Source organism: Dunckerocampus dactyliophorus, chromosome 16, assembly GCF_027744805.1.
Source record: "Dunckerocampus dactyliophorus isolate RoL2022-P2 chromosome 16, RoL_Ddac_1.1, whole genome shotgun sequence".
Classification (NCBI taxonomy): Eukaryota; Metazoa; Chordata; class Actinopteri; order Syngnathiformes; family Syngnathidae; genus Dunckerocampus; species Dunckerocampus dactyliophorus.
In genome coordinates this window covers 19,199,128-19,215,341 of record NC_072834.1, presented here as the reverse complement: position 1 = coordinate 19,215,341, position 16,214 = coordinate 19,199,128, and the positions used below count along the sequence as shown (strand labels likewise).

At 38.1% G+C, this 16,214-nt stretch overlaps 1 protein-coding gene across 1 annotated transcript in view; it reads right to left on the bottom strand.

Annotated features, from left to right (window-relative positions):
• Positions 1-16,214, bottom strand: part of tecta (tectorin alpha) — a 77,406-nt gene that overhangs the window by 41,231 nt on the left and 19,961 nt on the right. Inside the window, exons 10-13 of the mRNA XM_054755789.1 lie at positions 2,554-2,693; positions 662-949; positions 396-533; positions 161-326 (exon numbers count right to left, since the gene is read on the bottom strand). Coding sequence (XP_054611764.1) covers positions 161-326; positions 396-533; positions 662-949; positions 2,554-2,693 — 732 coding nt within the window. The remainder of the gene's footprint in view (positions 1-160; positions 327-395; positions 534-661; positions 950-2,553; positions 2,694-16,214) is intronic.

The window sequence follows — 16,214 nt, the reverse complement described above, 5'->3', positions numbered from 1 at the left end:
TTCAACATTAGGTGATCTTTAGAAATTTTGCTGACTTTTATAATGTCATCATTATGTGGATGGACACCAACATTTAATGTGAACACCCCCTACTTTAGACAGGAAGTTGAGCACAAAGAGGTAAAAATATGAGAACTTTGGGGAAAAAGACTGGACTTGCCATTGTAGCTGCAGCCGCTGGCGGGATCGACAAACTCTGGATCAACACGGAAGAACCAGCGTCCGGGAATGTTCACATTGGTCGTCTGATCAACGTTCACTACTTCGTTGGACCGCGATCCCGGCAGGTTGAAGAAGTGTCCGATTTCTCCGCCATTAAAACCTGACTGAAAGGTTGAACGTTGTGAAGCGTATGTCATTGTACAGTTGTGTATCGCGTCGAAATACAGCAGTACCTGAGCCGTGGTCCCACCCAGTCCGGTTAGAGGGTCTCCGCCGCTGGCTGTGCCTGTGCTCCAGGTGATTTCCTGGTAGTTGAACATGGCGAAGGACATGGCACCATCTGAGATTAGCACAGTTTGGAATGTGTTCACCTTTTAATCAAACAAGAGGATTGAAACAGTTTTACAAAAGAGATAAACAAAGACTGTGCAACAAACAAATAAATAAAATGGTGTCCAACTACAAGATTTGCTCGCAGATGACTGCTCTACAAAATTACCGGAGTGGTCTGGCTCCCCCCGTAGAAGGTCACTTGGTGCCACGTGACGATGAAGGCCCAGGTGGCTGCGAAGTTGGGCACGTTTTTGAAATGCCTGCGGACGTCCTGTGTTGCCCTTTCCAGTATTTCTGCTTGGGTGGACTCTCTGTAGTAGACATCACCGCGGATCCCGTTGTGCACGTCCGCCCATAAAGGGGCAACGAACGATCTGCTATCGCTCAGGGGGAAAGCCTCAGGCGTGAACTGACTGACCTGCTCGTTGAAGGATATCACGCCATTGTTGTTGACCTGGGAAGAGAAGTTGCGTGAGTGTCACGAGTATTGGTGGTGTGGTGATGAAGAAGAACAAACTCGACTGATGCCACTCGTTCAACACAGAGAAGTTTATTAAACTATGCAGCGAGCCTCAGTACAGGCCTACAGCACCCTGTGAGAAGGTTAGGTCAGATCGGAAGCACTTCTGACCTGGGTCCGGCCAGCAGTCAGACTTTTGTAAACCATTACGCCAACCTGTTGTCTCAAAGTTGGACTCTTTCCTTACATGGGCAAAACATAGGATCCATGGGATCATGTCGCCAAATGGGCTAGCACAGGGGTGTCCAAACTGCCTCCCCGGGGCCATATGTTTTAGATATATTTTATAGCTATTGCGCACTCTAAGCAATTGCGCACTGATCTTTTTTTCTCAAGGCACAGTAAATCCTTGCAGCACAAGAAAATCAAATCTAAGCTGAACTAAAAATAAAACAATTTTTTCTGTACCATTTTGCAATGCAGCTCCACGAGTGACAGGCAACAACAAGCGGTAACAACACAATCATGAACACTGTCCAGCCAACGATGACATCCTGTTTGCACGTATTTACTTACGCAGCCAATCATACAATTGTACATGCCGCTGTTTTGCAGGTTAGCGTACAGCTAATGGTGAAACGGAGTTGTGAGAGCTAAATGCTGCTTGCTAATCCGTATTATAGCGAAATGAACATGCAGTGCAACTTCGACTCGCCAAGCTAAAGTAAACTACAGCTTCATTAAAGTAACAGATACTACAAGTGGTCAGCATCCAGCAGTTTCATCTATCAATCTTTCTATCTAAGTTTGCTCCTTTTCCAACATAGGAATGACACGTTCTCCGAAACTGCTCACTAAAATCCTGACAAGGGAGTCCAAATTTAAAATTGAGGTGCACTCAAAACTTTTTTGTAGTGTCCACTCACCGCTACCTCATAATGATAACAGTTGTGATGACTGGAGTTGGACACTACATGATTTTTAGATGTCAGTACATAATTAACGTAATAAGGTTTCATTCACGTGGAGTCATTTGGCCCCATAACTACAGCCTAGCTTCCCACACTAATTAACAGGCGTCATGGCAACGGACACGAAAGGTAACAATTGTTATTGGCTTTCTAAAGTTCCTGTACTTGGTCAGTATTATCTGCATAGCAGAAATTGTGTGCATATTTTGCAAACAGCACATCAATAATGAAAATCATTTCACAGGACGCACTTACACATCATCGCAGAACCGCCAATAAAACCTGCAAGGTTTTTTGTGTCCCTATCTTTTTTTTTCCAATGTCCAGGATTAATTATCAATCAAGAGAAAAGCAAACGTTATCCAAGACTCATTTAATCATCACTATACCTCAATAATGTAACAATTACGTCCATGGAATTTATAAAACAAATATAATAAAACAGAAGATCCTTGTAAAGATCTCTGCAGGTTCAGAGAATGTGTCACATATACAGTATATAAATAGCAGCTGCTCTCCAATTATTACCTTCCTAAAAGCAAATGGTGAACTTCTTTTTGCACTTATATGATACCACAGTTGCCATACTTTCTGGGAAAAAAAACCATCTGATCACGCAGTTCTTACGTAGATGGTGCGGTAGGGGATGCTGAAGAAGATGAAAGGGATGAGCAAAGGAATTTCCGGAGAACTCCCATCGTCCATCTTGGGGGTCACCAGATCCATGTGGGCAGGTCCATATGGATACAGGACGTCCTGAGTACTAACTAAAAGGTGAATTTGAAAATATATTTGAAAAACATAGTACATACAAAACATAGTAGATAGAAACGTGAAAAAAAATGTTTTTGCTGTTATTTAACCCCGCAAGTCACACTGGCTTGAAATGTCTCACATAACTCTACAAAACACCAACTGTAACGTTAGGCTGTTTAGACGAATCAGCACGAAATTTGGTACACACTTTTCGGGGACTGACAAGCACATGTATGTAACATTTTAGCAAGATTGATTGAAAAACATGGCCGCCATCAAGCAAAAATGGGCTGGAGTTAAGGACACCTCCGGGCCTTAGCAACAAATTATATATCACAAATCATTGTCTTGTCATTGACCATTTGTCTAATAATTAGACAACTTTGAGGATATCTGCAGTACGTATGCTACCATTTCTTTCTAAGAATTTTAAGCACAACCTATAGGGGGCGCCACAAATGTTGTACGTGAACGAGTGTTTTTATTAGGGCTGTCAAAGTTAACGTGTTAATAACGCGTTAACGGAATTTTTCTTTAACGGCCCACACTGTACTTTGAGGAAACACAGTGGTGGATGTTGAGCCACAAGCGAGAACAAATATTGAGGAGAAATGGACAAACAAAAGGGTATTTTCAATGGTAAGTTTAGCTTCGAAGCCCGGACAGATGGCTCTCGCAACAAGACCAAAGTTATTAGTTATTTGTATCTACCGTGAGTTGAGTTGTCACGGAGTACGTCGACTGCCAGAGAGAAGTGAGAAGGTACTGGAGCACTACCGATATTTTTTAATGTCATTTATACAGTGGTACCTTGGCGTATGAGTGTCCCAACTAACGAGTGTTCCGTCGCTCAGCTGATTTTTTTGCTTTGAACTGCGAGCTAAAATTAGGGTTACGAGCTCCTAATTACCGGCAGGCATAGCCGAGGACAGCTGTTTGGGGGCTTGTGTCAATGTGACCATGACCGAAGACGAGAATGGATGTAAATATCTTTAGCAGCGCTAGCATTAGCAGTGCGATAGCTAGTCACCGGGAAAGATGTGACTGTTTTAAAAAATATAAAATTTAACACAAAAAAAAAATCTGTAATAATTTTACAAGAATAAAGTCAAAATATTAAGAGAAAAAATTGTAGTGTAACGAGAAAAAGTTGTAATTTTACGAGAATAACGTCGTATCATTATGAGGGAAAATAATGTCTTATAAATAAGACATAAATAATGCTAATAACTTTAGCATCCCTAAAATAAACTCTTAATATTATAAAGGAAACTTTACACAGACTATTTAAGAAGAAAGTTGACATATGGGGATGAAAGTTGATACTAATCATAGGCTTTTTCACCTAGACTGTCGTCCCTCGCAATATCGCTGTTGGATTATCACCCCCTTGCTACAGTATATCGTGGTTTTTCAGAAATTAACTAATTAATACATGATGGCTCTTTGGTGGTAGACTAAGCTCTATTATTACCCAAAACATATTGAAGGGTGATAGGTAGTATTTTGTCCACTGGGTATTGAGACATTAACACTGCATGAAGTCATGAAGTCAGCCATGGCATGTCTTACATGAGAAAGTGAAAAAAAGTTCTCCCATTACGTGTGGAAGTGGTACGTTTTTGGTTTCTTAGGTTTAGAATAAATAATTTCAAGACTAACTGGTTAGCATGATAGCGGCCGTCTCGAGTCCCTGCAGCATAAGAGTTGAGCAATGTGTAGTAAACAATGAATCATAGGAATGTAAAGGTGACTATAGGTGTATTATTTCATGTCTACAGGGCTCTAACAGTGTTAAAAAAAACATATTTAGAAAGTCATAAACAGGTTTTCTATGCTCTAACTATGAAAATACTGCATTCCATTTATTAACATTGGGGAAATTCATTTATCACGGTCAGGTCTGGAACCAATTAACCGCTTAACTAACTTAATTAATTAACTGTTTATCACAAAGCTGAGATGCATGTTTACTCTTGAAATACATGTCACTTTTTAGCATATGGCAAAGTTGCATCCTTTTTTTTGCTATGTGGCCCTCGTTGGAAAACGTTTGGACTCCCCTGCACTAGAGTGTGCAGGTGTACCTAACATTATGGTAAGGGCATGTGCATGTAAATGTGTCATACCTCCGGTGAGAGCAAAGATGCTGAAGATAAAGAGCAGAATGACTGGATAGACTGGCCTCACCATTCTAAATAAAAAAAAACAAACACAGGAAGAAAAGAATGATAAGGGAGATCACGTTGTGTTCTTGTCGTTTCTTTACCACAGCGTCTCCTCCTACATGAGGGGACGCATTAAACTAAAGTCACGCTCCTTCTTCTTTAAGATCAGGCTCCCAGGTCTCCCCCGAGGAGCCCTGAAAAGACTCCATTATGTGTGTCAAGACAATGTGTCAGGATCACGTTAGCCTTTCCAGTCCCCCAGTGAGGAGGCAGCAGTGGATTACAGCCTGTTCTCTGCCGACGACTACGCTGCCACAAGGCCGCCTTAGACCGCATGAGGGATGAAAGGGGCAATGGGGGGCACTAATGGCTTCGAGTGAGTGGCTGTGACTTGCCAAGGTCACTGCGGTGGCAACGGCTTGGCAAAGGCAACCTCCCTTTGGCAAAAGAATAGCATTAACACTAAACTAGTTGTTTGGTCAAACACAGGATGGTTATGTTCGGTGTACTGTAGCTGTAAAATCGAAACAAAATACTTACTGCAATATATTATCATATGTTATATGTCAGCAACTATGGCACACGTTACCAGGAGAGGTCAAATGAATCCCAGATATCAAACAACGTTGAAGTGTTGGTGAAAGGGAAAACAAAGCAAACGGTGCATGCCCAGCCTCGTGAGCCTTCTTGGATCTTTGAAGGCGTTCTCTTGCGTTACGTGCGGTATTTTATTGCACTATTGTGTGTTGTGTGTGGTAAACATGTAAAAGCCCACCTTGGAAATGACTGGTAGCTCTTCATAACGCTCTGTGCAGCACATCAGTTGCATTTATTGCGTTGGAACTAAGTTAAAATGTATTCTCAAGTAGAATTCTATGTAATAATGATATTTCTTTTGTACTTTCTCCATTATATTTTATTTGCTTTAGTAACTTTACATAATTTTAAAAAATAGGTATAATAGTGATACACCTGTCTAAGATTTATTTCTAAGATTCCATTCTAATATTAAACTGTTTTTAAATGTATAATAATGATAAAAGTGTCAAATATTTATTTGATCCATTTTCTTTTTTTAAATGAGTAACTTAATCATTATTTTTAGATGTACACAAATATAACGGTATTTTTTTTCCAACACTTTAAACATTATAACGGTATTTTTTTTCCAACACTTTAAACATTTGAAAGATTACCAGTGTAATATACAGTACTTACATTACCCCTAATATTTTAGTATTTCAGTACAAAATATTGAAGTATTAACATCCTTTTCCATGATATATTTTATTTTTTCCTTTCATAACTTAATCTTTGTTTGGGATTTTTAGTCATGATATATTATCACATAAATTTTTTTCCCTTTACCTGAGTGTGTTTTTATCTTGATGCTATACCAGCATTAAACTATTTTGATTAAAAACAACAACATTCCATACAGGTATACTACAGTACATTATTGATGATGTACTCACCTGCCTTCACCAGACGGACATGTAGCACCCTTCTAGTCCAACCTGGCAACCTCCACGTAGCGCAACCCCATCCAGGGTAGGACCACCATCCACCAGGTGAGTCAGGTGAGCTGATAAAGACTCTAGCCGCAACCTGGATGTCCTTTACCGCTCTAATTCCAGCTCCGATCACAGCAAAAAACAGTCCATCCAGCCAGGGGCTTCCAATGAGGTCTGTCTTGTTGGCTGTGCAAACTTTGGCAGTGTTAGCTTCAACTTCATAGGAGAAGGTGGAAGGGGGTGCGGAGGGGAGGAAAAGGGGGTGGGGGGTCACTGAGGGGAGGGACTGTGCTGGAATGCCAGGAAGCCAGGTACTGGACCCATGCTCAGTGATGGACAGCAGATTTTCGCTGAAATACACAAAAATGACTTGTCTTCAGATAGAAAGAAAAACACCGTAAATTTGGAGATGGGGGGGGGGGGGGGGATTTTTAAAGTTCTAGGTATGTTCCATGAAAACCTTGTACTGTATCTCCAAATTGTGTGAATTTATTTTTCATCGATTGAAACCCCCCCCCCCCCCAACCAAAACAAGTTGTATTCATTTTTCTGATCGGAAAAAAAAATTGCATGCAACACCAAATTTTGGGAGTTTTGCCTCATTTTAAAATCAGAAAAAACTATTTATTTGGATGAAAACAGAAGAGAAACCCCCCAAAAAGCTACCTCTCCAATAAAAAATCCCATTCTTCCAAATGTTTTATTTAAATTGAACTGCAAGTCCAGTGAAAAATATTATACAGTAATCCCTCGTCTATCGCGGTTAATTGGTCCCACGCCCGACTGTGAGACGTGAATTTCCGCAGACTAGGATTCCTTATTCATAAATTGAATATTTTGGTAGTTAGAGCATAGAAAAACTGTTTACCACCTTCTAAATATGCTTTTAAACATTATCAAAGTCTTTTGGATATGAAATAACACCCCTATCGTCACCTTTACACTCCTATTACCCAATATAATAACCAAAAAGAGAGAAAATAAGCCATTTAAGACATAAATAAGACTCATGTGTGTTGCTGTAAATGCGTTCCGGTGCTAGGGAACAGGAAGTGACACTCGGGGTTCAGAGCTGAGTTTTAGCTTGGTGTGGGTCACAGCCCCGACAGTAGCCCATGTTAGGGATTATTGTGCCTGTTGTGAGATCATTCAAACCTGCAATAAAAGCCTGTTGTTCCGGCAATCAAGTCTGGTGCTTGTGTGTCTCGCCAAACATTACAGTAACATTACTGACACCTAGTGACCAGTGTAGAATACTTCATATCATTACAACGTCTTTGAATGCATCTTCTGAATGCCTTATATTTGGATGTTACTTAATTTAGCCATTTTTATGCTTGGAAAAATGCTTCAATTAGGTAAACAATAAGTAAAATTTGCTTAAATATGCATATTTTTGGCTAATCATAGGCTGTATTCAACCACAAAATAGGATGATTCATGAGTAAACATATTTTTTAAAAACCATGATAAAGTGAAGCCGTGAAATTTCGAGGGATTACGGTGTCTCCAAATTTAGTACATTTATTTTTCATTCATGGAAAAAAAACAAAACGATTTGTATTAATTTTTCAGATGGAAAATAAAAAATATAAAAAATAAAAAATAAATAAAAAAGCTCAGAGTCAATACCCCCCCCCCCACAACACATTTTTTCATGTTTTTGTTTTACATTAAAATAAAAGTAAAAAACATGTATCTCCAGATTTTGTGTTTCCTTCTTACAACCATACTTATTTCTTTATTAATTAAAAAAATGATTTTTAATTGGAATTAATTATGAATTTGGTGTCGCTCGGGACCCAAACTTAGTCAAATACACCATGTCTGTCTATAGCACCTATAACAGGGGTGTCCAAAGTGCAGCCCGGGGGCCATTTGCAGCCCATGGCTGTTTCCTTCTTGGCCCACAGCACATTCTATAAAAATATAATTTCACATAAAAGTAAAAAAAAATTGATAAAAAAACAGAAAATAATTTAAAAATGTGTAGTCATTTTAAAAATATTAAGAGAAAAAAGGTGTAAACTAGCAAGAAAAAGTCATAATTTTAGGAGAATAATGTTGTCATATTATTATGGAAAATAACATCATTTTATTAGCATAAAGTTGAAAAACTAAAGAAAAAAGATGTTTTTTGAAAAAGTTGTAATATGAGAAACAAAACAGCAAAATAATGTTTACAAAATTAGGCTGAGGAAAAATGTATATTATGAGAATAAAGTCCAAAAATTATGAGAATAAAGTTGAGACACTTGAAATAGTTGGAAAATTAAAAAAATAAAAAAATAACTGCTGTAATTTTGCAAGAATAAAGTCCAAATATTAACAGAAAAAAGTTGTATTCTCATGAAAAAAAAGCTACAATTTCACCAGAACAAATAATATAATTTTAGTAGCATGCAGTTGAAATATTAAAGTTTTTTTTTTTAATTTCTAATTTTTTTTTAAGTCGTAATATAATGGGAAACAAATCAAACAACAAATAAAAGTTGTCATGTTTGGAAAATTAGGTTGGGAAAAAGATACGAGAATAAAGTCCAAATATTATGGGAATAAAGTCCCAAAGACGAGAAGAAAATTGAGAAGAAGAAAGCTGAAATAGTTGGAAAATATTACAAAACAGAAGTTTAAAAAAAGGCTGTAATTTTACGAGAATAAAATCAAAATATTAAGAGAAAAAAGTTGTATTCTAACAGCAAAAAAAGTTGCTTTTCACCAGAATAAACTAGCAATATTATGAGCAAAATTAATTTTAGTAGCATAGATTTGAAACATTACAAAAATTGTTGTTGTTTTTAAAGTCGTATATACAGGGAAACAAACAAAAACAATGAATAAAGTTGTCATTTTTGGAAAATTAGGTTGGAGAAAAAGTTACAATAAAGTTAGAATATTATGGAAATAAAGTCAAAATATTATGTGAATAAAATCAGACTACAATAAGAACATTTCCCAAGATTATTTAAGAAGCAAGTTGAAATATTTTGGGGAAAACCCCCCCCAGCAAAAATGGGACAAAAAAGAGCAAAAAGAGTGAAGTTGATACTTTCACCGATATCACAAAGCTGAAATGCAGTCTTTTATTGAAATATATATCATTTCTTCACATATCCGTTATGTGGCCCTCAATGGAAAAAGTTTGGACACCCCTGATGCATGAATGGTGGACATTCATTGACTGGAAAAAGACACGAATGAAAAACGTGTGCCTGCTAAATCATCAATAAAACAGCTTCACCCTGATTGAGTGCACTTTGTGGGCACCTGAGCTGAGTGAAAAAAAGAATCGTACGGTTGTTCAGCATGTCTTTCAAAGCCCTCCTGGGAGGTCGAGTTACTGAATTAACATGAGTGGACATTTGGACATTCTGTCTCTCCTGCTTTTTAATTAGGAAAAGCTTCATTTAGGAGTTACACAAGACACAGAGATGCTGGCCAGATAGCGAGGAGCCGGGGGGGGCGGGAAATCTCAGGTGGATCCGCACTGATAGGGTTTGGGAAGGAAGGCGTGGGGGTGTGGTGAGGGGGGCAGTGATTCGGGGCTTTGTTGCAGGAGGACAGAGGGAGTAACTGGAGAGGTGGGGGACAAGATGCGTGAAAGGCTCCAGGAGTGAGAGGCCAGCAGCCTCACTTCCATTACGAAGAAGCACAAGGCTGAGGAGTCTTTTAGAACCCCCACCACCTCCCCAACTACAGACTCAGCATCAATGGACACACCCTCTGAACCTGGCCGTGATGAAACCAAATCGCACAAAAACAACAATAACACGCAGAGACCAGCTGGCTGAGGGAAGGTTTGTGTTTTTGGGACATAATGGGAAGGTCATGATATACTTCTTTTTTTTTTACTTCTTGGGTTGTCCACTTAAGGCAACAATAATCCACATTTTTTCAATTAAATTTGATTCATATAAGGATTGATTCACATGAGTGTTCGTATCAATGAAAAGCGTGCATTGTATGTATTTTTTTGAATAACAATAAATAAAACCATGTGTCTCCACTCGGGGTGGAAGGATTCAAACGTGACGAGATTTCTCGTTTGGAGAAAAGCTGTGTCGTGAGAACAGGGCAGCCAGAAGCCAATCAGACTGTGGGCTATGGCATGGCTGCTGTGAATGATAGTACAGGAATATACTATAGAAGTGGTCCTGCACAAGGCATTATTGGAAGCGCACACTGAGTGCGTTACACACCTTGCAATCCAACCGACCTTGGTGTTCACAGTGTCAGCATCAGCGAGTGACGTGTGGCTGTTTTTTCCGTCTGAGTTAAACAGCTGCTTGCTACTTGTTGATGCCCAAGCAGAAGCTGTAGTAATTCCACGTTTGATCAATTTTACTTAGGATTTGTCAGACCAACTCAAGTAGATGTTCGGACTTGTCTGCACCCTTAATCACCGAGCGCTTCTATTGATGCTCATTGCATTTGGTTAAATGCCAACTTTCCAGCACTGGCAACCAACACATGTAGATATGCGAAGAAGCTACTGCACATGTAGCTCAAGAAAAAACTGCATTTCATCTTTGGAATATACGGGAGGTGAAATGCTACTAAAAATGAATTTTTCCCCATAACAATACTAGTTGATTCTTGTAAAATTGCGACTTTTGTTCTTCATTCGATGACTTTTTTTGTTAATATTTTGACTTTATTCCTATAAAATTACAGCTCTTTCTTCCATTTCTGCTGTTTTTTTTTTAAATTCCAACTATTTTATTTCAGCTTTCCTCTTGTAAATTTTCTTCTCATAATTATAACTTTATTCCCATAATTTTTTAAAAATAATGTATGTTTTCTTTATTTCAACATTGTTACTAAAATGATATTTTTCCTCATATTACAAGTTTATTGTCACAAATTTTTTCCCATGAGAAAACAATTTTTTCTCTTAATATCTTGACTCTACTCTGCTGTTTTCCATTTCTGCAACTTTCTTCTTGAATATTTTCTTCTCCTAATATTTTCACTTTATTCCCATGTTATAAATTTTCCCCCAACCTAAGTTGCCAAAAATTACAACGTTAAAACAACAACTTTTTCTTTAATATTTCCACTTCATGCTCCTAAAATGATATTTTTCCTCATACTATGACTTTATTCTTGTGAAATGATTGCACCACATTGCACCTCCTGTAGCCGAAGTTGGACTACTTTGGTCGTGCCCTTCTCTCCAGCCCCCCGGAATAGACTTTCCCAGGGAGGCTGAGGAGTGTGAGGGGACCACCACCCCGGTCTGCCGATCCAGAGGTACTGTTCCCGACTTCCAAGCAATGTTGAAGGGACTTGTCAGCCGGGACAGTCCCTCAACATCCAGAAGTGTATTTCAAATAAATAACAAAAAAATAACAGAATTATTTTTAAATAAATAAAACATAAAATGCAGTTCTTAATGTAGTCTGCGGTGGCTAATTCTGCGACTCGTGACACATGACCATAAATATTTTCTTACTGAAAAAACCCAAAGCAAAATGCAAAAAAATGCAATCACTGGCTCAATCAGTAACTCAAAAAAGGTCACAACAGGCGGTTTGATGAGCATTTTTTTAAATATCGTTTTTCATTATTGGGACAAAGTCCGATACCGAGGTCTACAGATATCAAATTTGTATGCAATATCGGGCCGATATTATCGGTGAGCCCATATTATCGGACAACCCTCATATTTATTTATTGATGCCTTTATATTTTGTATGCTTTTAAGTCAAAGCAAGCAAATTGGTTAGTCAATTTTTAGTCATCTTTTGAAACATGAATACACATACATGTCCAAAGTGCATTTGAGAGGAACTTCTTACAGCATTTTCTCAAGGAAATGAGGACTTTTGGGTCCCCACCCACCATTTGAGGAAGACATGATCCTAAATGTGCAACAAGACAGAGTTAGACAAAAGAACATGACGCTACTAAACTTACCCTTGCTGTCTGCCACCCTGACAGTCTTGAGTTATTGTTCTGAACCGGGTGACCGATTTCTCACTCAGCATAAACTAAGTGGGAAGACCCTCGAAGAACCAGCAAAGGCCTCCAGCGTGCCTCTCACGGTTTCTATAGACGACATCCAAGAGGAGGCTAGGGGTCTTTTTTTTGTTTTCAAAATAAAACCTCTTAACTTGTTACCTGATTCATCCGGTCGAGGTATACAACAGCACGGTGACCTCTGGAGAACCCATCAAGCCTGACCTTCACAAAGACCACACACCCGCCAGAGTCACCCAATCCAAGCTCTAGCATCCAGCTCTTATTCAACATTGATCCTGGCCGTCGCCTCTTCACCTCCCACATTCACGACTGGCGAAACCTTCTTCCAGAAACCCAAACCTTCTTAGACTGATGACTCCTTCATCAGCGTGCACAATACAACCCCTTCTTCCACCCCAGTGCCACTTCCAGAAGACACACAATCTGTGGAATATTGCATTGTTTGGGAAATAAAGGGACACATGCTGCATTTCGGAGACCACCAGGTCCAAACTTGAAGAAAAAACATGTCTGATGCCTACAATAAGCTCGTATTTCTTTTGTTAGCAAGTAGATCATCTGCCTGTGAGCAGTCCGAAGCCTTTACATTTGACCAAGTAACGTCATGCAGGGATGATGCAGCCATTCAAGGCACATCACTTGCAGTTCTACTGACATTTTGTGCAAAATTGTGCCTAAAAAGTCAATAAAACATCTTCATGCGTGACTTCATCAAATTGTCTGACACTTCAGCTGTGAGCATCTAAACCGGGGTTCTCAAATGGTCTCAACCTGGGACCCACGTTTTCCAACGGCCCCAAAGTCTTCATTTTGGTTCTCTTCAGCCATTCAGAGGTGGACTTGCTGGTGTGTTTTGGATCATTGTCCTGCTGCAGAACCCAAGTTGGTTTCAGCTTGAGGTCACCAACAGATGGACGGACATTCTCCTTCAGGATTTTTTGGTAGACAGCAGAATTCAAGGTTCCATTTATCACAGCAATCTTCCAGGTCCTGAAGCAGCAAAACATCCCCACACCATCACACTACCACCACCACATTTTACTGTTGGTATGATGTTCTTCTTCTGAAATGGGGGTTACTTTCATGCCAGATGTAATGGGACACACACCTTGCAAAAAGTTAAACTTTTGTCTCGTCAGACCACAGAGAATGAACTCATGATAGGTCTTGGGGATCATCAAGATGTTTTCTGGCAAAAATGAGACAAGCTTTAATGTTCTTTTTGTTCAGCAGTGGTTTTGGTCTTGGAACTCTGCCATGCAGGCCATTTTTGTCCAGTGTCTTTCTTTTGGTGGAGTCATGAACACTGACCTTAACTGAGGCAAGTGAGGCCTGCAGTTCTTTGGATGTTGTTGTGGGGTCTTTTGTGACCTCTTTGATGAGTCATCGCTGCGCTCTTGGGGTCATTTTGGTTGGCCGGCCACTCCTGGGAAGGTTCACCACTGTTCCATGTTTTCACCATTTGTGGAGAATGACTCTCACTGTGGTTCGCTGGAGTCCCAAAGCTTTAGAAATGGCTTTATAACCTTTTCCAGCCTGATTTCAATTAATCTCAGTTATGTTATGTTTTAACATGGGGGGCAATCACTTTTTCACTGAGGGCCATTTAGGTTTGGATTTTTTTTCTATCCTTACAAATAAAAAGTTTAATTAAAAAACTGCATTTTGTGTTCAGTTGTGTTGTCATTGACTAATATTTACATTTGTTTGATGATCTGAAACATTTAACACAGACAAAAAAATAAGAACTCAGGAAGGGAGCAAACACGTTTTCACACCACTGTATTTGCTGTATTTTTTTACATCTCCGATGTCATCTTTTTCAACATTAATACACCTAATTTAAGGTGAATTTTTTCCAGATTTTTTGCTAACCTCTGGAGGCCAAGGCGTCTTTAGCGTTTGCCTATATTGCCTAATGGGCCAGCTGGCACTGTAAATAACACATACGTTAAATTTAAATATGAAAACTGCACTAAATAAAACCACAGAATATGATATTTCATTTATAACTGTGCAATGACTAAATACCAAGTAGGAGGATGACTAAAATAGTGCTTAATTTGACCATATAACCGCCATTTCCAGCCCGCGGCACATTCTAAAAAGATAATTTAACAACTAAAAAAACACCAGCAAAAATGGAAACATCAGCAGTGATTTTTCAAGAATAAAGTCAAAATATTAAGAGAAAAAAGTTCCCATGCAACAAGAAAAATTGTATGAGAATAATGTAATATTATGAGGAAAAATTACATCATTTCAGTAGCATAAAAAAAACCCTTCTATTAAAAGTTGTAATATCATGACAGATAAACGAAACCATAAATAAAGTTGTAATTGTTGGAAAATTTGGTAAGAAGGTTAAGAGAATTAAGTGAAAATATTGTGGGAATTCAGTCGTAATTCAGTCAAGAAAATATGAAATATTTGGAAAATTCAAAAGATAAACAGCAAAAATGGCTGTAATTTTATGAAAAAAAGAGTCAAAATATTAAGAGAAAAAAAGTCTTATTCTAACAAGCCACAATTTTCAGAGAATGAACTTATGATATGAGGAAAAATAATGTAAATTTAGTGGCATAGAGGATTAATATTGAAGAAAAATGCATTATTACTTTAAAGTTGTAATATTATGAGAAACAAAACAAAAGTTTGTAATTTTTGGGAAATTAGTTTGGAGAAAAACGTATATATTGCAATAAATATTATGGGACTAAAGTCATAATAATATGAGAAGAAAATGTATGAAGATTATTCAACCAGAAAGTTGAAATATTTGGAAGATTTAAAAAAAAAATGGGGAAAAAGAGCAAAGAGCCAAGTTGATACTAACAATAGGCTTTTTCACCTCCATCACAAAGCTAAAATGCAGTTATATCAGTAGTTATAGTAGTTATAGTAGTAGTTATATCAAATACTTCCTTTTCACTATGTGGCCCTTGCTAGAAAACGTCTGGACACCCCTGCTGTAAATCAACAAGAGTGCTTACAAAACTCAATAGTTAAAGGAAAAGAGAACCTTTTAGTGACGGAGTGATCTTATAAGTTACCAAGAAAGGATTAAAGTTGGAAGAGAATGAGGAGAACACAAAAATGGGAGGGAATGTCCCGGAAACATGACCCAATCTGACACGTATGGAATGGACTTTAAAAAAAAAAAGCTGTAATTACTCCATCGGCCACACATCATTTATATTATCTGCACTAGTTACTGATTGAAACCAGTTGTTTGGACTAAGACAACAGTGCAATAAGATGATGATAATTTATTTCTTTAACATAATACGCAAAAGCAAAACCATAATACATACAGTACAGCTGTGAACATGGCATTATTATGATGACCAGAATAAAAAATAAATCACCACCAACAATATAAATCCAAAAGATATAAATTAACGCACCAGGCAAACCATTAAGCTTCCAAATAGTGAGGATGCAACATGAACATTGTACTTAAAGTAATATATTTCATTCAACAACATATTATTTCCCCCCAATGTATGTTTTATCAAAATTTCAAAGCATTCAAAGTATGTATGTTATTTTCCCAACAGTAATTCATGGTGGAAAAAATCAAAGCACATTTTTTGTGTGGAATCTTACTAAATTCTTGTGGAAGACACCAAATGTCCATACATCTTCTCATACATTTAAAAAAAAACAAAACAATTTCTTATGAATATACAAACCAACACCATATGGCAACATTACCGCCTTCCCATGTCAGCATCCAATCACCCGATAACAAAACAAAATGAATCAAATTTCCAGTTTTGCGCTAAACAAACCAAGTAGACATTTCAGGACCTCAACCTCAAGGGTAAACTGAATTCTTTGCTCAAAGTGAGCAATTTTTCCT